The 22,778-nt window shown below is 44.7% G+C and overlaps 1 protein-coding gene across 3 annotated transcripts in view; it reads left to right on the forward strand.

Annotated features, from left to right (window-relative positions):
• Positions 1-22,778, forward strand: part of HECA (hdc homolog, cell cycle regulator) — a 43,870-nt gene that overhangs the window by 15,092 nt on the left and 6,000 nt on the right. Inside the window, exons 1-3 of one of the 3 annotated variants that reach the window (XM_070506238.1) lie at positions 3,499-3,649; positions 14,565-15,608; positions 21,936-22,180. In XM_070506238.1, coding sequence (XP_070362339.1) covers positions 3,514-3,649; positions 14,565-15,608; positions 21,936-22,180 — 1,425 coding nt within the window. In that variant the 5' untranslated portion in view covers positions 3,499-3,513. Of the gene's footprint in view, positions 1-3,498; positions 3,650-14,564; positions 15,609-21,935; positions 22,181-22,778 lie in introns of those variants that run through there. The other 2 variants (XM_044769215.2, XM_070506232.1) reach the window with 2 other exon arrangements.

Here is a 22,778-nt window from a genome sequence, read left to right on the forward strand (position 1 = left end):
TGGCCCTGTGCTCTTTATTTGTGTGCATATGGGTGGGAATGGAAGAGGGAAGCCGCTTACCAGCTGGCTGACCCGGGGCAGGTCGCTGCAGGACCCTTTGTGGGCTCAGGGAGCATTTGTAGACTCTGAACCAAGGAATTGCCTTATTTCTGTTGTCTGGAACTTTGGTATTTTTAGGAAACACTCAGAAAAACTATGAAACCACCATCTTCATCCTGACATTCAGCCTAAACCAGGCATATTTTGGGTCCATGTCCTTTTGGGTCTTGACATGGGCTCTGTTAGACAAAGAAAATAAGAATTTTCTACGTTACAGTCATTATTGATATAAATTTCTTACCAATATCAGAGTTTTGGAACCAGAATGGGAATCAAAAATAGATAAAATAGAAGCCTGTAGCTTTGTTTAGTTTGACCTCAAGGCTGGGTAGGCTTGTGGGTTTTAATTGAAAGTAAGAAAAGAGTGGACTAGGAGAAGAAACTGAATATATTGAGAGTATTAAAAGCCCAGGTTGTTAAATGTAGTTGAAGAGCTCGTGTTTTTGAGGAGGGGGATGTGAAGCACCCGCGTTTATTTGGATAGAGTGGTTTGAGAGAAAGCCTTGTGTTTAAACTCTGAGAGTAAAAACATGTTTGACTGAATGTAATCACCATGTGCTCGACGTGCTGCCCACTTTGGAGCAGGCTCACATGCTGAAATAACATGAGCGAGGATAGACTCAATCAGAAGGTCAGTCAGACATGCTGAGTGAGCTCACTATAGCTCCTGGACTAATTAAAACAAGTTGACAAAATATTTTTGTAAGTATTAGCTTCCCTTTTTGTATAGGACTTAGTGTCGTTTGAAATTTTGTAGTAGAGAAAGGGTTTCAAAATATTTGAGAAAATTTCTTTTAAAGACCTTTTGAGTTTTCACTCAAACACATACCCACCAGTTAATCAAGAAGTGATTTTAAACACTCGGAGAACTTGAGGCATTGTGTGGGCACCAGGGGGCTGCAGTTAGCCTTCTGATCACCTGTGTCCCTCCTTCCCTGTAATCCACACTCCGTGCTGCAGCCATGGGGAGGGAGCACGAACCTGATGCAGAGGCTCTGCATGTCGGCTGGTGGGCAGTCAGGGGGAAAGGCCTAATTGTGGAGCTCCTTGAACATATCTAAAGGACTTGGGACCTCAGTCTGGGAGCTTCTGAGGTTCCTGAATGTATGTATGATGTAATCATAGTGTAATTTTCAGGAGGCTGATTGGAAAGTGGTTATCAAACATTTTTGCTTGTGTATCCCCTAAAAGAATTTACAAAAACAGAGTCCTTGCACATTTAACATTGTCACACCCAGTTTTTTAAAGGTATAAATAAATGCAGAGGAATACAGTTTACAGTTTATTGTAAACAGTGTCATTTAAATGTATTTAAACAGAATCCAGATATGGTAACTTATTAACCATTATCAGCCATTTAAAAAAAATAGAAATTTTTACATTTTTTCTTTATTTCTATACATTTATACCCAGAATTTGATCCTAAGAGTATTGTCCTGCTTGAAATTCTTTTATGATCATCCTATCATGTTTTTCTATAACAAAATATGTATATAAACTTAAATTTATGTTAAGCACTTCCAGAATGGCAGAATAAGGACTCAAGAAATTTCCTTCTCCATAAAAGCGATGAGAACACTGGCAAAAATGATGAAAATCAACTTTTTCAGAACTCTAGAAATTAACCAAAGGCTTGCAATAATCCTAGGAGAGTTTATTCAGGGAAAATGACTGAATCGTAGTAAGAATGGTGAATTTTGTCATTTGCACTTGTCTTCAATTTCCCACTTCCTCTCCCTAGCTCTGTGGTAGCTTTAAAACAAACAGCCTAGTCAACACTGGAGGGGGGGAACAGATCTGGAGCTCCCCCAAAAGCCCTGGCCCCAGAGAAGTGTCACTGTCTGACTTGTGTGGAAGCCCCTGGTAGAGCCTTATTCACAGGGCTTGTTTTCACTTGGCCTGGTTCACAGATGGCCTAGTGGTGAAAGCCGTGTTCTAGGGCATCTCTTGAAAACAGTCAGCAGCAGTTGTTTAAGATTTCAGTTCCCCTGTAGCAGTGATACCAGTTGGGGCAAATAAGAAGTGGGCCAAAAAACTTAAAAAGAATATCTTGGGAATGAGGTAGCCACAGAGGGCTTTGAAAAGCTCTGATATATTCCTGGTGCTCTAGGAGACCATGTGTGCTCAGGGAAGAGCTGAGGAGGCCGTCATTCTCACCTCTGACTGACCTTGAGGCTCTGCACAAGCAGAAAGTAAAGGCTGAAAGAGGGTTGTAAACTGGTAAAACATTGAAGGCATGCCCAAACACACACAGAGGCCCTTGGCAAAGGCTGGGAGACCTGTGAGTTCAAAGCATTTAAGGACGTCTCTGTCTAGTCATTAATTGACCACTAAGCTAATTCAGCAAAGACTTCATTGCCTGCACATGACAAAAAAATACAGACTTTGCAGAATTAGTGCAGGAAAGACACTAAACAAACAAACTAATAGCAGCAGCAACACTGTATCCTGCAAGGAGAGGGAATCTGATTTTCAGAGTTGCCACCTTATGTTATTTAAAAGATCCAGTTTTCAACAAAAAAGTATAAGATACTCAAAGAAGTAGGAAAGTATGGCTTATGATGTTATTTATTGTTTGCATCCCCTGTGTTGCACTCTGCACCAGGCACCTAACAGGTGTTCAGAAACATTATTTGAAGTGACTTGCATTGAATAGCAGCTGGTCATAATTAGCTGATTTTCAGAGACTCCATGTATTTTCTTCTGTAGGAAGTGTTTAATCCTGAGGCAAACCTGGTGTTTTTATTATGCCTCCTAGAACACTGTCCTTAGTAAACCATAGCTACTAAAAAAAAAGCTGTAGGTTTGCTCAAATGAGTGTTTATTAGTGTCCTGGAAAATTTGAAGGCTCGTTCTTTAGGCAGTTACATACAATAAACTTACTAAGAAAACTGACCTATTCAGAGACCAGATCACTTTGAAGTGTTTCCTGTAGGAAGTTTATCTTTATAGCTTGAGATTTTAAAGCATTTTCAGAATACAACTATTACACATTTTTGCAGATGTCCAGATCTCTAGTGACCTACAGTCAAGTACTCACAATCTCCTGTATTTGACTTCTTTGTTGTAACAACTCAGAGGAGTTTGGTGTGTCAGACTTAATTAATTGGTGTAAAGTCTGCTCATCAGCGCATGCTGATTAAAAAAGTCTGGCCTCAAGTCCATCCTGTTTGCAGATGACAGACTTTCACCATTTTCATCATCCATCATCATGATGGAAGAAGTTCAGGGTTGTCATGTTCTGTTTTGATGTTCCCTGATTTATTCCAGGAGCCGAAAAGAGGAAACTGGAAATGCTGATGTCATCACACCTGTGCACAGAGTGTTATCAATATTTCCTATTTCTACATACTCATTTGTGTATATTTTTCTGTATTCCCCATCATTCTCTTTTACTGCAGTGTCTGAAGAAAGATGAAGGTACCCTGCCACGCTGGTGGCTTCACAGTCATGTTGCTGCAGGAGAAGAGGTTCGCTGGGTCCACGCTGATGCCATGCAGGGAGGCAGGGGCTGATGAGGATCGTAGGGAGCGTGGTCAGAATCCCCATGGTGAGGTTCCTGCAGTAGCCTGCGCTGAGCAAGCCAGCACTCGAGTGACACGAGAAAGGGCAACCCATAAAGTAAACAGTGTGTGCTGGGTGTTGTGAACAAGGCCAGAAACTGACTGGGTTCACATGGGTCGTGAGGTTAAAATTTAACTGTGAAAGGACTTGGTTAGCAAAACCATAACTTCCTTTTAAGGCCTAGTTTGGGTTTATAAGAAATCAGAGCCCCTTGTCTTTTCTACTTTGTGTTTCATCGATTTCTGTTTGCAAATGTATAAGAACATAATAAGCAATTTTCCTTTGAAAGAGCATTTTGGGTTTTCTGTAGAGTATGTGAAAGTAAAATGCAAGTTTTTCTTGTTCACTGTGGAAATAATACTGTTGCTTCTGGAGTAGATGTGTTTGCATGTGTATAAAATTACATGGGTAAGGCGTGTATCTGGTTACTCATAGATAAGCTCTTGTACGTACATGAGTGTGTGTCTCATTTCACTTGGCACCTGTTATAAACATTTTTTCTTATAATTCTTATATATGAAGTTCGTGTATCTGATTACCCATGAACATGACTTTTTCTTATTAAAACAAGTTACCATTATAGTTGTTAATGCCATTAATAAAGGCTAGATAACTACAATAATCTGTTATTGTTGCTATTAAGTTGTTACACTGACATTTCTTTCTTTCTTTTTTTTGCTGAAGATTATTAGTCCTGAACTAACGTCTGTTGCCAGTCTTCCTCCTTTTGTGCTTGAGGAAGATTAGCCCTGAGCTAACATCTGTGCCAGTCTTTCTCTATATGTGGGTTGCCACCACAGCATGGCTGACGAGTGGTGTAGGTCCACGCCTTGGATCTGAACCTGGGAACTTCGGCCGTTGAAACAGAGCATGTCAAACTAAACCACTAGACCATGGGGCTGTTCCCCACATTGACGTTTCTTAAGGAGCCATCCCAAGAAGATGGAATCACTTGGACTCTTGTAGTTGTCCGTGGTGATGTGATCCAGCAGCAGGTTCAGATTATGTGACTGCATCTTTGTCACTTGTCGTTTCTTAGTTCATTGCTCTTTTCTCTGCCTCTCCGCATACATCTAGTCTCTGAGGTAAATATGGGACTCTCATTTTTGTATTTGCCAGAAATGAATTCCCAAGTTTGATAGGTGAGGAAGGAGATTTGCTGTTGAGAAGAGCTACAGAGAGACAAAGCTGGGCCCACATGAGGGTGACAGTGCCCGGAGGAATCTAGGGTTTGTAGGTTAGAGCCAAGCAGAAAGGACCCCTTAGGAGAAGACAAGGCAGGAAGAGTTGGGAGGAATCCCAGCCCAGCTCACTGTGTCACTGTTTCACAGTGAGCTGGGGACGGGGGGATGCAGGGGAGGCACCTGCGTGAACCAGAGGGGCAAGGAGGACTGAGGACTGGGTTGGCTGGCAGAGCACTGAGCAACAGGAGCCGGCCTGAGATGTCTGAGAGGAGCTGAGTGAGAAACCAGTGAGATGGGAACAGGTAGAGGCTGTGGTGCTGTGAATAGCCAAATCTGAAGCTGAGGGAGGAGCCACGGGGAGGTGGATGAGAAGTGTGGAATGGGTGAGGCGAGCGGCTCCAGGACCGAGCGCTCCTGTGCTTGTGCCACAGGTGCCTCTCAGAAGCAGAGCAGGGGTGTGGCAGAGAGAGGAGCCCTTCCTGAAAGGAGCCATGTTTGTAGGGCCTCTGGGGGCAGTAGGTCAGCACCGGCTTCCCTCTCACTTCACTCCCCTCTCTGGCTGACTTTGAAAGTCACGAGGAAGGGGCATGTTGGCACCTGTCAGGTGTAGACTTTAATATGTACTGGGTAAAACTGACTTGCAAGTTATGCGAAGAGGTAGTGGATGGCTTATGTTTTCATCATTTATACGCTCCTTGTTCCAAAAATAAAGTGGCTTTCCAAAATACATATAATAGTATAAGATAAATAGTAAATAAGTGACGATATTATTAGTAGGGACAATACTGCTAGGAAAAATAATGGACGTCCTGCATCATTACAAGAGGTAACTCACAAATTTGGCTTTCAGATTTGTTGCACACAGAGGCAGACAGAAGTAGTGGTGTGCTCGACAGTGTCCATCAGATTAAAAAAAAAAAACCTCAAACCAGTCACTTAGCCATTTGTAAGACATTGTAAAATACTGAGCAATGTCCATGGCAATATCCTTTCATAAATAAGACAGATTTATTAGGTCTGCTCATGTCATTAAAAGCAGTCTGTCCAGGGAATGAAACAGTGGTGCAGGTGACCGGCTCTGTGATGCCTGGCGTAACTGAGGGGTAGATTTTATCTAGCACCAGAGTCACACACCCAGACTCCTCCAGGGTCCTGGCCCATAGTAAGTATCTGGGTGGGGCTGGGGCGGAGCCCTGGCTGACCCGAGAATGCATGATGTACCTAAAAGGCATTTGGGTTTACATTTTGTAACGGAAAAACCCTGTACTGGTTTAATAAGATGCTGCAGGCCACACAGCCCCACTGGAACTCTGATCTAGAGGAATGTGTGCACACCATCCGTGAAGTCTCTTAAAAATTGTTTCAGTTGAACTTTTGGAAGATGTTGAAGAACAGTGAGTCATGGGTTATGTTCTCTGACAGGTACCTGGTCTGCAGGTGACCCATGCTGCCAGTTAACACGCAGCCATATGCTTTACCTGTTGGACAGACTAGGGAGGAGGTAAAGTCACTTGTCTTTTCAGCCGTTGGGAATCCAGAGGGGAGGGGAGAGGCCAGCTGTGCTCTGGCCTTGGGTCTCCAGGTACCATTTTGGGCTCACGAAGAGAGAAGCAGGCCAACATTTTGGGGACACTGTGCTGGAACTTAGATGATAAATGTGAATCACATGTAAAGAATATGATTTGGGAGTTTTGATTATGGCCACATTTTGAATATTTGTGCTGGCGAGGGAGGATATTGACAAGGATGATCGAAATCAAGTTCTGTAGTGTTTCAGAAGCAGCAGGGAGAAGGGTTTAAAGCTGAGGTGTGGCACCAGAGGGCGAGCTCGCATCTTCTTCCGGGGCTTTCACACGGCATGGCTGAACAGCTGTCCAGGCAGTTCCTCTGCAGTTATGTACATGCACTTGCACATATGCACACACACACCCCTGGTCTGGAGTTCTGTTCCTACCTTCAAGTATTGTGACTTGGTTCTGAGAGCTCCTGGACCTCCCTTGCCTTCAGGGTGAGTGGTTGCAGTGCCTGTGATGCGAGGGTGTTGTGTAGCTCTCAGTGACCCAGCACCCTTAAAATCTAAATCTCTAAGCAAGAAAAAAGACAGCCCTTCAGTTTATTTCCTAGTACAGTGTGATCCCATTATATGCAAGTTGTATTATGCAGGTTTCAACTAATGACATAATATTAATGAAAGCTTCACAGTACGTGCAAAATTTCCCTGGACACCTTCCCCCAAATTATGCATCAAGCCATCTCATATTTTTAAAGCTAGTAAGTCAGCTGAATTATAGAAATGCTTTGTTACCCAGTGGCATCACCTTTTCTTAGAAATACCTACTAACCCTTGGCAATACTATGTGAGCTCCTGTTCTTTAGAGAACTTCTTCAAGGATTTTGGTGACATTTGTGTTATTATTTTAACATTATCTGTTATAACTTAAATCCATATTATGACTTTCAAAATAACATCCAAGTGTGCTAATACTAATGCTGAAAAACATGCTGAAAATCAGTAACTTTGAAACAGAAATGTGATAAAAACACTGTGATATGCCACACTGTCAGTTTATGAGATGCAACTGAGAAATGTTAGACATAATGCTGGTATTAGAAAGCACCAGTAAAACAAAAATACAGCACTATACTTCAGACTTAGGTGTTCTCAGGATGGGTTCCCGCATCCTGCCCCAGCCGGGGGATAGCTGGTCTTGAGTTAGGTAAGGTCTGCAGGAACACATCTGTGAATCACATGCAGCCGTGCTTCGTGAATCCCTGTCACGTGCCTCGGAAAAGATTGCTTAGGTTGAGAAAGACACAACAAGGTTCTTATTTGTCTGACATTGAGGAGAACATCTGTAAGGGCTTCGAAGAAGAGAATTTTGAAGGTCACTCCTTCTACTTCTTTAGAACTTGTCAGTAAATATTTGGTGGATTATTTTTTTTTTTTTAAGATTTTATTTTTAACTTTTTCTCCCCAAAGCTCCCCAGTACATAGTTGTATATTCTTCCTTGTGGGTCCTTCTAGTTGTGGCATGTGGGACGCTGCCTCAGCGTGGTTTGATGAGCAGTGCCATGTCTGCGCCCAGGATTCGAACCAACGAAACGCTGGGCCGCCTGCATCGGAGCGCGTGAACTTAACCACTCGGCCACGGGGCCAGCCCCTGGGGGATTATTTTATGCATGCCCCTTGCTTTGTTTGTTGTGGGGAGAAATACACTTCTTCCACCTGCTTAGGTTTGGAGAAGTGAGAATGGTCACCTCATTGTAGCTTTGCTCTGAACGCATTCAAAGTCCTTTGTTTTTTACATCATGACAGAAAGTGATAGGACTTTTAATAACAATTGCTTGTATTTAAATGGTGCTTATTATGTGACAGGCACTGTTCAAACTGCCGTAATAACTCCTTGTACCCTCATGGCAAGCCTTTGAGGTAGGTCGTATTACTCCTGGCATTTCACAGGTAAGAAAACAGAAGCACAGGGAGGTTAGGTGACTTGCCAGAGGTCTTAAAATTGGTAAGCTGCAGAACTGAGAGATCTGCATTCTCAGTCACCATGCTCTGGGGCCTCTTAGGAGGCTGGAGATGGGGATCTTATGTCAGAAACTTCATGCCCTGAGGGGAACTTGCTCTGCAAGCAAGGGGATGTGTTCCCCTGTAAGAGGAGTTATTGCATGTAAGAGATCTGTGTGGTAAAATCGTTGTTCAGAACCCTCATCTTTGCTTTTGGTAACAGATGCTGAAGGAGGGTAGAGTAGGCTGTGGTAAGTTTGAGGATGTGAGGGTGGGGCTGGGCCCTGCCCTGAGAGCAAGGTCCTGGGCTGAGTCTGAAAGACTGTGGAGAGCTCCCCAGAGCTGGGCAGTGGGCCTCTGCCCCCAGGGGTCACCCCTTCTCCATCGTCCAGCGCTCAGTCTGCACCCAGTACTGAGTGATCGAGCCATCCTTCAACAGGACATTGTTGAACACCCACTACGATTTGCACAGTAGTAGGTTTAAAAGGATGAAGATGGCCAGGCCCCATGAAAAGATGTTCATCATCGCTGATCATCAGGGAAATGCAAATCAAAACTACACTAAGACATCACCTTACACCCATTAGAATGACAAAAATATCTAAAACTAATAGTAACAAATGTTGGAGAGGTTGTGGAGAAAAAGGAACCCTCATACACTGCTGGTGGGAATGCAAACTGGTGCAGCCACTATGGAAAACAGTATGGAGATTCCTCAAAAAATTAAAAATAGAACTACTATACGACCCAGCTATTCCACTACTGGGTATCTATCCAAAGAGCTTGAAATCAGCAATTCCAAAAGTCCTATGCACCCCAGTGTTTATTGCAGCATTATTTACGATAGCCAAGACATGGAAGAAACCTAAGTGCCCATCAACAGATGAATGGAGAAAGAAGATGTGGTATATATATATACAATGGAATACTACTCAGCTGTAAAACAGAACAAAATCATTCCATTTGCAGTAACATGGATGGACCTTGAGGGAATTATGTTAAGTGAAATAAGCCAGTTAGAGAAGGATAATCTCTGTATGACTCCACTCATATGAGGAATTTAAAAATGTGGACAAAGAGAACAGATTAGTGGCTACCAGAGGAAAAGTGGGGTGGGGGGTGGGCACAAAGGGTGAAGTGGTGCACCTACAACAAGAATGACAAACATTAATGTACAACTGAAATTTCACAAGATTGTAACCTATAATTAACTCAAAAAAAAAAAGAAAAAAAGATGACCAGGCCCTGCCTGAGGCTTTGCCTAGAAAGCCTGGGATGACTTCTAGACTCCCTAACTCTCTATCTGCTGGGGAGTTTTTTAAGAGGGGTGAAAACATTTTATTTCACAGTTAAAAAGCAGGTGCTTTCACAGTTAAAGTGACAGTGCCTGATTTACAGGGCTCCTGTGAGTATGAATGGATTTGTCGAGGGGTTTGGGTTTGTTGGGCAGCCCTTGTAAATGACTCCTGTCAGATCCTTCCCTTTAATAGTTCGGCAGCGTGGAGACCTCAGTGGGAGGAGGGACACAGGATGAGAAGCTGGGTAGAGTGACAGACTGCTGAAGTCAGCTTAGCCTGGTTATCCTGCTATCCAGACTTGATAACTGCTTGAGATTGTTACCCAGAACGAGAGGAGCCCTGACTCTTCTCACTTGGGCAGGGAGAACTAGAAACTGAGTGTTGAATGTTCCATGATGATGCTGTAAAACAGGCAGCGGAGGGCTTGTATATATTTTTCAAAACAATGCTGACTCTACATAAAGGAAGGTTTCCCATGTTGCTTGTTAGTCAAGCTATCACGGCCCAGACTAAGATTCTGAAGGACACAAGCCCCCAGTGACTGGACTCCGATTCCCCCTGCGCCCCGTAAAGGTTGAGCTGCATCAGTCTGTATTCTGTGTGTGCCTTTGTGGGACTGCTGTTCTCAGGAGCTGGGGATTTTGTATATTGAGGGACAGCTTTCAGAAGCAAATACGTTTCTGTGATACTGGATTGCTCATTTGTTATAGGTGTGACTTTGAACGCCACCAGTGCTGTCTTTTTGGATTATAAAATCTCTTCCTACGTGTTTTGGTTTATTGTTAGACTTAGGAAATTGAAAAAGAGGCATGGCATTATCCATTTGTTTATTTACTTTCTAAATACCTATTGTGTGTCCAAAACATTAGATAGAAAACGTAGGAAATATATTGGAGCAGTTTGCATTTAGTTGGGGAGCTAAGCACACAGATAGAAAGTTATGGTAGAGCTGGTCCTGGAGAGTTTTTATGGAACTTTACAAAGTGCTTCCGCATATATTTGAGGTATGTGAGGGCAAGCCTTTTTAGCCTCTCTTTGCAGATGAGGAAACTGCTCCGTCTCAAATAACTGGTCACTAGCAGAACTGGCCCCCAGACCCCTCGCTCCTTATTCCCAGCTGCCTTTCTAGTGTGGACAGCAGGAGGGAGGGGGTGAGCAGAGAGGGAGATGAGTTTGAGCAGGCCTTGAAGGACATCATGTCTTTGAGTGTAGAGGCCAGCCTGCCAGCTGCTCCAAAGGCTACGTGAGATGTAAAAGCCTTGTCAGAAGTCCTCCCTGTTCCCACAGCTCACCTTGTTAACCTGTTTCTGAGTGGCCGACTCCCTCAAGCCTCACCCTCCAGCTGGAGGTGTGTAATAGTGTGAGGTGTCTGTTGCCCATATTACTTGGTATTAAACAAGCCCTTGGCTTTGTACTTGTTTTTGAGCCCCAACCACAAGGCCACATCAAAGTGGCTGGAAATGTAAACTAGCAGGACTGGCAAGGTGGAGTGGGACCTCTTCATTGTAGAGTCTTGAGGGGAGAGAGCAGGTGAGAATGGCTGTGCCCATTATGGGTGATGTCAGAGGCCAGGAACGTGGAGTTGTGCACCCTGCTCTGTGATCCAGGCATGCATTTCTTTCTATCAGAGCTCTTAGCACGATTTGCCAGTCTTTCCAGCTCCAACGACTGGGTACGTAGGAAGTGCTCAGAATTGGTTAAATGATGCATTTACAGCTTTCTTGTAAAGATATAAATAGGATTTTTTCCTTGTTAGTCTGCTTTTCTTTAATATGAACGTACTTTTAAAAGAAATACCAAATCAATCTCAGCATTTAAAGTTTTAAACTTTGGATATTGTGACTGCAAAGATATAGTTAGACCATTCTTTAATTTGGTTTCATTAGTCCTGAGTTAATATGATTTTGGTTATTGCTGTTACATTTCAGAGACTTTCCTTTCAAGGCCATTCCTCTGAAGGACTGAAGATAAAAGTAGCTGAGCTTTGTTTAATTGACTAATTAACATTTTAAGGAACACTGAATGTCACAGCCCAAGTGACTACGTTAATTTACTCAGCGTTTACACATCACTCTCCTTTTCTGCTTCTCTGCCGTGTGCCTCAGTACCTTAGGTCCTTTTGTCTTCGAGTAGAACGCTTTCTCCCTTCTGCTCCGCTTGTTGTTTGTGGGTTTCATGTGCCAGTGTTTTTCTGATGCAACTTTATTCAGCACCGGAGGTGGGCCCAGTGGTGTCAGCAACAAAGATGTGAGTTAGAGGCGTCTTCTCCTGGGTCATCACTGGTGGGGACCCGATGGGGACTCAAGTAAGGTTCAGACCAGACCGTGCTGCAGGGCGTCCTGGTGAAATTGGTGTCTAGAGGTGGGCTTTGAAGGAGTGGGAGGAAGGGGAGCATGCTTTCTATGTACCAGGCCCTGCTGTGTTTCATCCTTATAGCAACCATATTAGGTACAGTCAGTTAGTTATCTACATGTTATACAGAAGAAATTGACACAAAGAGAAACTGAGTAACTTGTCTAAGAATACACAGCTTATCAGTGGGGCTGCTGGGAGTCCAACTCAGGCAGTGTGGTTGCAGAGTCCATGCTGTGAATTTCTCCACTAGGTGAGTGGAGTTTGGATAAGTGAAGCTTAAGGATTGTGGACTCCCAGGAGGTAATGGGGAAGCCACAGGGATCAAAGGCATGGAGGGGGACAGGCCGGTTAAGCCCATTTTGCTGAGGCCGTGGAATCCCACCCTAAAAGGGATGATTGTGACATACAAAAGTCATCACTCATAGTTGCAAAGACTCTGAGGGTCCCATCACCTGTGCTGTTCCATTTGGTGGAATGTAGTATTTGTGATTCTGTGGGCAGTGGTGGGGTTGTGCAGGTTTTTGAGTTGGGGAATTGCATTGCATGTTCTCTCTCCTACGTCTTCAAGCTGCCCTGAGTTTTGGCATGCATTCTTCAGTCGAGGACTATGCTCAGGTCTCAGCCCTTGTACTCTGCCCGTTCTTTTTCCTTCCCTCTGCAGTTGTACTTCTGGAAAGAGTTTTCTGGAGGGTCATCTGTACTGCATCTACCTTCTTAACACCACCCATTCCTCCCCGTCTGCCTCTGACTGTCCCTGTAATCCCGTGGGGACGGTCCTCGCTGAGGTGTCCATGACTGGACACTGCTCCCTCTAGGGAGGACCTTTCAGTCTTTATCTTACCCAGCGGTGCCCAACCAGGAGTTCTGTCCCCCAAGGGGTATCTGTCAATGTATGGAGACATTTTTGGGTTTCACTATCGAGGGGGTTGTGTTACTGGCATTTTAAACATCTTACAGTGCACAAGACAGCTCCCACAACAGAATTTTCTAGCCCAAAAAGTCAGCAGTGCAGGGGCCGAGAAATGCTGATCTTACCTGGCACTTGGGGACATTTCACAGTCCTCTGTTCTACAGCTTTCTCCTGACCGTCTTGATACAGTTCTCTCCTGACTTGTCGCCCGGTGAATTCTCAGTTCACTCCTTACTAATTTCTGTGGAGGACTCCTCTCCTCCAGCCCTTTAACGTTGCTTCCTGGGATTCTTTTCTGCTCCTCACATTCCTCTTCAGCTAGCTCATCAGTCTAGGGGTTTAACCTCTGTCTCTGGATTTATGGCTCTACATTTGTATTTGTGGCTCCCTTGAGCTCCAGTCTTGTCTTTCTCCACCTCAGTGGTGCACAGGCACTTCTAACTCAGCAGGTCCAAAATAGAGTCCGTCCAAAGTCGTCTTCTGTCCAAACCTGCCCCTCCCATGTTCACTGTCCCTCAGCATCACCCACCCCCGGCACTGAGAGTTATTTTACACTGCCACTGGAGCTCAGCCACTGGTCATTTCTCTCCCGGATTTCTGCAGGCCTCCCTGCCTGCAGCCTCATGTCCCACGCTGCTACCAGGGTGAACTTTCTAAAGCAGAACTCTGAGGGCCTCTATGGCTTACAGGCCTCATTTAGCTTCTCAGCTACAACAGATAAAGTCTAAACTGAGCATGGCATATGGAACCTTTGTGATCAAGCCCAGTGGTTCCCAAATGGGAGCTGTATCACCCTCCAAGGAGCGTTTTGAAAATGTTATGGACGTTGAAGCAACAGGAATCCAGTGGAATCCCAGCCTTCATAAATCCTATTTACTTCTTAAGAAATGGGTTCTACTTTGTGTCGACAAGTTTTCCTTCCTTTCTGGGAACCTGCTTGGCCTTTTGGATGCCCTGTGGGCACATCATTAAATAGGGTAGAAATATCTCAGTGTTCCTGCATTCTATCCTCACAGCTTTAGGAGAGTTCTGATTTTTTCCTTCACGACCTGGCAGTGTGATTCTGTGTAGACTGACAAGTAGTTTGACCAAAGATCCCTGCCATTAGGTATCAGACCATTCTAGAAGAAAATTTGGGATAAACCAGCTTCTCTCTGGTATTCAGGATCACCTAAACCCCATGATAAAGGGCTCTGAGGGCCCTTTGGAGCTACCACTGAACTGGTTGGTTAAGTTCCTTCCTGCTCTTCCTAGTTCACTGGGGTGATTCATTTTTAAAGGAGCCTGGACCTGCCTGTCCTGCGCCCACGGCTTAGGAAAGCCCCTGCTACCCCGTTCAAGCACTGCCGTACAGCTGATTGCACTGTGAGGGATTTGAACTTTTCAGAGCTCATGGTGTGTTTCTCAGCAGATAACAAATATCAGAAAATAGGTTCTCTTGGCACAACATCATACCTGAAAAAATAGTAAATATTGTCTAATCCTGTCTGGTGTTTTTCCAGTGGCACAAATCTTGACACCAGAAAAATTGTACCTTTGGCATGAATGAGTTAATGCAAGATCATGGCTTTGATCTCTGACTTAGTGTCAGCTGGAATCCCATAGCCTGTGTGCTGAATCTCTCTCTTTATGTTCCTCTCCAGAAGCGCCTTGTGCCACGCCCCTGATCTGCAGCTTCGGGAGGCCGGTCGACTTGGAGAAGGATGACTCCCAGAAGGTGGTGTGCAATAATGAGCAGTGCCCATACAGTACCTGGATGCACTTGCAGTGTTTCTACGAGTGGGAGAGCAGCATCTTGGTCCAGTTCAACTGCATCGGCCGGGCTCGCAGCTGGAATGAGAAGCAGTGCCGCCAGAACATGTGGACAAAGAAGGGCTATGACCTGGCCTTCCGCTTCTGTTCCTGCCGCTGTGGACAGGGCCACTTGAAGAAGGACACAGACTGGTACCAGGTGAAGCGGATGCAAGATGAGAAAAAGAAGAAGTCTGGGGCAGAGAAGAACACGGGGAGGCCTCCCGGCGAGGCAGTGGAGGAGGCAAAAAAGTGCAGGCCACTGAACAAGCCCCAGAAAGGCCTGAACCACGACCTCCCCCGCCGGCATTCCGTGGACCGGCAGAACTCCCAAGAGAAGGTGGTGGCTACCACCGCGGCCTATGGGGCCCGCTCCCCATGTGCCTCCCCAGGCCAGTCGCCACCCACTGGCTACTCCATCCTCTCCCCTGCCCACTTCAGCGGCCCCCGTGCTTCCAGGTACCTTGGGGAATTCTTAAAGAATGCTATCCACCTGGAGCCACACAAGAAGGCGGTGGCAGGGGGCCACGTGTTCAGGAATGCCCACTTTGATTACAATCCGGCTGGGTTGTCGGTTCACAGGGGGGCCCACTTTGACGCACCTGTGCAGTTTCTACGGCGCCTGGACCTCTCTGAGCTGCTCGCTCACATCCCTAGGCACAAGCTGAACACGTTCCACGTGCGCATGGAGGACGATGCCCAGATGGGCCAGGGCGAGGACCTGCGGAAGTTCATCCTGGCGGCCCTCAGTGCCAGCCACAGGAACGTCGTGAACTGTGCACTGTGCCACCGGGCACTCCCTGTATTCGAACAGTTCCCACTGGTGGATGGAACTCTGTTCTTAAGCCCATCGAGACACGATGAGATTGAATACGATGTTCCTTGTCACCTTCAAGGTACAGGTGTTAATTCACCTTGCCAGCTTTCTGTTTGCTAAAAACCGAATAGCGAACAAAACGGCATGACCCTGCTTTGGCTGAATTTTAACCGCCAGCACTTTTTGTTCTAGTCAGGTGCTGGGTGACACTTGAATATTTCAGCTTGGCCCGGTGCGGTTGTGCAGGTGGTGGTGGGGTTTTTAACTGAGGTCGCTGTACCAAATACATTTGTCATGGTGGGTAATTTCACGTTTTTGTTCTGCTGTAATTTGAAGAGAGGATTCCTGGTGTATAGTTTTCCATAATTGGGAGGAAATATAGAGAAGGAGTTGCATAAATCTGTCACTTGCTGTAAAATAGTTGTCTTTGAAACCTGTGTCAGTATGCCCAGCAAGCTGTGTATTCCCTTTGATCCTTGTAAACATAACAGAGTGAGAGAAAGTAGGGGTCAGAGAGAGCCAAGCTGTTAATCTTGAAATTTATGAAAGACGAGACTTTCTTGATAAGCAGCAAAAGGGAAATGCAGGATTATTGCCCTGGTGCTGAAGTGTGGGGAGCTGTTGCATGCTGTGGGGAACATTCAAGGACTTGGGGATGTTTCAGCCGTAAGTTGAATTACAGGGGATTGGTCAGAATAAGTGAGAAATCTGTCAATTCTTATAAAACTATTGAATTTTTATAAAGATGGGATACATGATATATAGCATGTTTATAACTTTAAAAGTGTGGTAAAAAAGCCTGTAGTAAAAATGATACATCCCCACCTGTCTTCTTACCACCAACCCTGCTATGTTGGTTCCCAGAGATAAGCACTTTCAAATCTTCACTGATTCTTCAAGTTTCTACTTGAAATTATAGTAATTTCAAAACTGCTCTCTTCATCTCTAATGTTAGATATTACCTATTAACTGACTTTTAAGGTGGATGGCTATTTATGCTTTCTTGCGTCTTCCCCTTTCTCTCAGGATAATATATCACACTTCTTGGTTAAATCCTTAATGTTTTTACTATTCTGATTATGGAAATATTTAGTGTTGAGCCAAGAAGTATGAATGTATTTCCTACATAGACTACAGTATATTCTGGGACGTCTTTTGATTTCATTAAAGTTAATTGCTTCGCATTTTCATTTGCTTAGCCTTTTTCAAAACTTTGGTGGTTCTCACCCTCCAGCATCTCTACAAACCACCTTTCAGAAACATTCCCACATACCTGTCAGACGTTTTATGAATTTTTTCCCTAGAAATTTCCTTCATGGAGCCTTTCATCTTTGTGCTGCTGTCTGTCCTGTGTACTCAGTACCTGCTGCTCCATAGCTGCCCTTCTAGAAATTCTGGAATTGCTTTCCTGATTTTTATCTTCTGTTTCCTAGATCCCATATTTTGTTTTTTTCTTGGTTTATTTCCTCAATTTGTTAAGAAACATCCCCAGGAGCTTTCTGAGAAAAGGAGCATGGGAGTAGATGTTTGGAGGCTTTGAAAGTCTGATAATGTCTTGACTCTGTCTTTACACTTCGTTGCTACTTGGCTGGGTCTAGTGTTCCAAGTTGTAAATAATTTCCTCTTAGAATCTTGAAGGCATTTCCTCAGTGCCTCCTGTGTCACCGCTGCAGAGTCTAATGTTACTCTTTTTCCTGTCCCCTGCTCTGCTCCCATCCCCTGTGGGTTGGGAGACTGTCTCTCTCTCCCAGCCCTCCAAAGTTCCACCATGATGGGGGTCTTTTCCTTGATTCTTTGTGCAGGGCACCTGCTTGGCTATATGACTATACTTAGGGTCTTCTGTTTGGGGAAATTTTCTTCTGATTTATTTCTTTGATGATTTCCTCCCATTTTTATTTTCATACTCTGTGAAACTGTTAGATATTGGACCTCTTAGATTAATACCTTTTTTGAGGTGGGGGGATCCTTTACTTTACATATACATTGTATATTATATATATTGTATAGTATACATATACTGTACTATTCATTGGCCCTATTCATCTCTTAATCTTTATTCTGCTTTCTGGAAGATTTCCTTGAGTTTACAGTTTAGTATTTTTACTGAGTTTAAGATTTTCTGCTCGTATATTTATTATTTCCAAGAGCTCCTTTTCATAGTGTCCTGTTCTTGTTTCAGGGCTGCACTCTCTTGTCTTACCTTTCTCAGCAGGGAAAGGGAGCTATAAAGGTGCAGGGAGTGGTCTCATTCATTGTCTGGAGTTTCACCTAGTCCTTTATATCTTAGCCTTTGTTATAAGATAAACCACCCAAAACTTAGTGGTTTCAAACAGTGGTGATTTATAATTTCTCACAGTTCTGTGGGATGGCCTCTCACATGTGTCTAACAGTCGGTCGACTGGTTGGCCTTGGGAGTCTCAGCTGGAATGGCTCATTCCTGTTCTTCATAGTCTTTCATTTTCCTAGAGGCCAGCTGGGCTTTTTCACATGGCATTCTCAGGACACTGTGCAAGAGGCTGAGAGTGGGAGCTGCATGCTCTCTCTCTAGAGGTGTAAGTTTGGAACTGTGGAGCATCACTTCTCTCACATTCTGTTCTTCAGAATAAGTTGTAAAGCTAGCCCAGGTTCAGGGGACGATTGATAGACTGTGCTTCTTGATGGAAAAGTTGCATAGAATATAGGGTTACTTGTACTGCCTCCGTCTCACTTTCAGCACCTCATCTCACTCTCCCCTTGTGTCCAGTGCTTGTGTCCAGTCTCAGAGCTAAACCGTTTACCATTCCTCCATCTGATGTCTGACCTCGTATTTTGGTTCAGGGTTGCAGGTACCTCGTAGTTTCATGAAAGATGGAGTTGTGTGGTTTTTGTTCTTTATACTGTTTGGGGACATTTTAAAGGGAAGTAGGTAGAAACACCTTTACTTCACCATTGTAAGACTGGAAATATTCTTTGTGAAGATGAATGAGTGTACAAGGGTATCGGCTACATAAGAGTGGTACTGTTCTTTTTCTATTCATGATGGACAAATTCTTTTCATTCAATCTATTCATCAGCCAGTCAAACTTATGAATTTCGTACATGTGCAGGGTACTATCACTCCTTGCCTATCATCAGTTTATAATTTTAGGATGTAAAATGCTTTTATACAAATGTAACTGTCAGGCCAAAGTACTAGTACCACCTATAGAATTAGTAACTCCTGGATATTATTATGTACATTAATTGTATCCTACAATTTCCAAAGAGGAAAGGGCCGCTTTGGCCTGGGTGGTCAAAGGAGGCAACGTGAAGGCAGATGTCCAAAGGTGGGCTAGATTTTGATAAGCAGGTCGAGCCACATCAGGTCTGTATTGATGAGGGGAGGGAGCTATGTGAGCAAAGGAATGGTGGCTCAAACGAGCCAGGAGACAGCGAGAGAGCCGTGTGGTGGAGCAGAGCTCTAGGGTGGAAGAGAAGTAGGGTAGGTGAGAACAGGCTGTGGGTGTCTTCTCAAGCCTTAATAAGGAGCTTTGCCATGTTTTTTATGAATTGGAGGGTTTTCAAAACATTTTAAAGCAGATGATTACTTGGGAGAAAAGTTGTTTGAAAGGGGTGGAACCTACGTACAGAGAGTTGGGACTTACATCCCTAATGTAGACGGAAGGAGGTGAGAGACTGCTGTGTGATAATAGTGGGAACTGAGAGATGGGAATATCTGCAAGAGATTATTTTAAAGGAAAGATTACGGCCTTGGGGACCGCTTGACTGTACAGGATGGAGATGTGTCCTTGTTGACTCACTTGCTTCTAGACCAGATAGATAAATGATGCTGTCACAAACAGGAGTAGAGAAAGTTGGGAAAGGGACCTAATCTCAGGGCACAAAAGATGAGGGCATTGATGTGTGTTGGGTTTGAAGGATGTTGAGACTTTTGTGTGGAGGTGTCTTGCAAGCTGTTGGAGATGAGCATTTGGGATAAACATTGAAAGCCTGTTTTTATAGCAGTGATGGTTAAAATCTTGAGAGTGGGAGAGCTCCTGAATGGGGAGAGAGGAGAAGGAAAAGGAAGTGTGTGGCGGAGCCCAAGACCACATCTTGAAGGGATGGCTGGAGTAGGTGGAGAGAGATGAAAGTTGGAAGGGCCTGAGAACTGTGTGTGTACACAAGTGCATATGCATCCCTGAAGAGATAGTGGATGTGTTAGGCATGCACTGCGGAGGTCTCGAGAAGTTTAGCTGTTGATGATAAAATCTGAAGATCAGAGTGTTTTATCGAGTGTCAGACAAGTGCGTGCCACAGGCAGGGCCTTGACGTGCATCAGTGTTTATATTGCCACAGCTCAGAGAAGTCCATGCAATCTTTTTTCTAGCAAGCCAGTATAAATCATTTCTTTCATCACAGTGTCCCAGCCAGGTTTTCTGTAAAGCATTTTCAGCTCCAGTAGAAAGGCCGTGTTCCAGGCCAGCATCCCAGCTGAAGCTGCTCACATTGCTGCTGGAACAGCCAGTGACTTCCAGTGGTGGACTGTGGGGATGGTTACGCCCAGCCCTGCCGTCCACCCCTCACGGCCTCCCCGGCCTCCACTTCCAGCCTCTGCTCTCTGACTCCTCCTCAGAGAAGATGTTTTTGTTTGGTTTTAATAATTTGTTAAGATTGATCTAATTGGGAAGTTCTTATTAGGCTTCTTTACCACTTAGAACCACAGGTGACCATTCTCTTGGGAATCTACTTTTTGTTTGAACTCACAACCCTAGAGTTTATAAATCTAAAAATCTCTGTGTTTAGGACCTTGTGTAATAGTAATGAAACCAGTCTAGAGACTCAGTCCAGGCCACGAGTTCCCATGAGTGTGCCTGGTGATGAAGAGTCAGACAGACATGAAGTTACGTCTGCATTTTGTACTTGCTGTCTTTTTCAACTTGGGCAAGTGACTCCAGCTCCCTCAGCCTCAGTTCCTCCTAGCTGCAATGGGAATAACAAGAATGCCTCCTGCATAGTGTTACTGTGAGGGTTCCTGAAGGGATTCACGTAGCCTCATAGCACAGTGCCAGACCCTTGGCAAGCACTCAGTTAGAGTTCCCTGTCAACTTCGTTGTCGTGGTCATTGCTGCCAACACCTGACACTCTGTGTCTGTCCCTGCCCCTGCCGTTCCTAGCCGGCGCACAGATGTCTTTGAATGTTTGAGATTTGCAGCAAGTCAGTCTAGGAAATGAAGCCCCTGGAAATCCCGTGGCTCCTGGATGCTTGGGCTGACATCCTGAAACACACCCGGCCACTCTGAGTGGGCCTGGCGTGTGAGACCTTTTTATTTCAGTGCCCTAGAGCAGAGGTGGGCAGTACCACAAGAAGCTCTTGTCACCTATCCCATTTTTGACATAGAGGCCCCCAGTGTCTTTGGCTGTTAACATGCCCCATCCATTCATCCAACATACAATATGGAGTGCTTTCCATGTGGCAGCCATTGTGCTAGACACTCAGCCTACGAGGATGAATAAGACATGGTTCCTGCCCTCAGGGACGGGGAGAGAGTCTTGTGAGCAAATGCAATAAAAGATTTCCCTCTAAGCACTGTGTACCACTTTTCACTGTACGGAGCAGGCTGGTCCTTACCACTGAAAGGTAAAGAGCCATGGCCTGGTGAATGGCAGCGGGCAGCACCTTCTGAGTAAGAAGCCCCTGAGGAGTGTGTGTTCTGACGACGGTGTTAGCACAGTGGAGGTCCCTGATCTCCGCACAGAGGGCATTGTTGCTGTTACGCATTGCCCAGGCTGATCCTGTACATTCCCACTCTTTCCTGATTGTTTGAACCCTAACCCTTCCATATAAAGTAGGGACACATCTTTCCTTGACAAGCATTAGATCTTGATAAATAATGGAGGAATGCGTTATGACTTTTAGGAGCCCAGTAAATAACAAGACATTGAACTCCTTTTAAAAAACCACTTACAAGTAAGTTATAATTCTGGCTCCTAAATTAGATGTGGTAATGGCTGAGCAATTTTAGAGACCAGGACAGTTAACCTAGTAGTTTTGGCTGTGGTATAATTCTGGGCCACCAATACCAAGACAGACTTTTGACTTCTTTTTGATGGGACTTGTCGGTGGCTGAGAGCCGGTGACTGCGGACCAGCATTGCTGTTTCAGTCTCACTGTACCACACAGAGACTTCTGAGCAGAAGTCCGGCATCTCACAGGCTGGTTTTGAGCTCCTGTGGCTTGGCCACTTGGACGCCCACTATAAACCTGGCTGCTCATGTTAGAGAAGTGAACTGAGGGAATTGTTTAGTAAGACTGAACTTAGAGTACACGTCCTGTTAACAATAGTTAGTAATTCATCATTATTCTAAAAGGATAGGTGGGGGATATGTGATAAATATCATCTATTTTGCTTTTTGTATTTATCCGAATGATAAAATGTTTTCTTAGAATTGATAGATGAGCCATTTCTGTATTGCCTTTGGAGACGAAAGGTGATGTCCTTGATGAGCACTCTCAGCGTGTGTCTTCTGTGCACAGGGAGACTCATGCACCTGTACGCGGTGTGCGTGGACTGCCTGGAAGGGGTTCACAAGATCATCTGCATCAAGTGTAAGTCACGGTGGGACGGCAGCTGGCACCAGCTGGGCACCATGTACACCTATGACATCCTGGCTGCCTCTCCATGCTGTCAGGTTGGTATTGACCCCCTGGAATGAGCAGTGGGTGATCCCTGGCTTCTGTCCCCAAGTGAGTGTGGAAGAGCTAGAGGCAGAACTGTGGTCCTGCTGCGGGGGGGATGAGGGCACAGAGAAGATGCTGCAGTAAGGATCAGTCATAAAACTCCCCCAGGGTCTAGCAATGATGGTGCAGCTGTTATGGGAATACTATGCAGTCCTTAAAAAGATGTAGTGTAGAATAATGAATGTATAACTATTTTGGAACTATTTTCAGCATTTTAAGTCAAAAAACTAGGTTATAAATGGCGTAATAGTATGCTTCCGCTTGTAAAAAGTGGACATGAAAGGGACCTGCCAGGCTGTTCCCAGAGCTGGTTTCTGGATGGAGGGATGCTGAGTGGCTCCTTTAGTTTTCTTTTTGCTTGCTTATATTTTCTAATGTTTTATATGGTTAATATATACTAAGTTGTTAGTAAGAAAAAGTTATTATTTAAAGGGAAGAATAAGGTTTTACTTTCTTTAATAGCCAGGATTTTCTTTTTGCTTCCTTTCTGAGGGACAGTGCAATTGCCCAGCACGGCCTGCCGTGTGAGGTGCTTGTGATTGACGCGAG

The sequence above is a fragment of the Equus asinus genome, chromosome 1, assembly GCF_041296235.1.
Source record: "Equus asinus isolate D_3611 breed Donkey chromosome 1, EquAss-T2T_v2, whole genome shotgun sequence".
In the NCBI taxonomy this organism is placed as follows: Eukaryota; Metazoa; Chordata; class Mammalia; order Perissodactyla; family Equidae; genus Equus; species Equus asinus.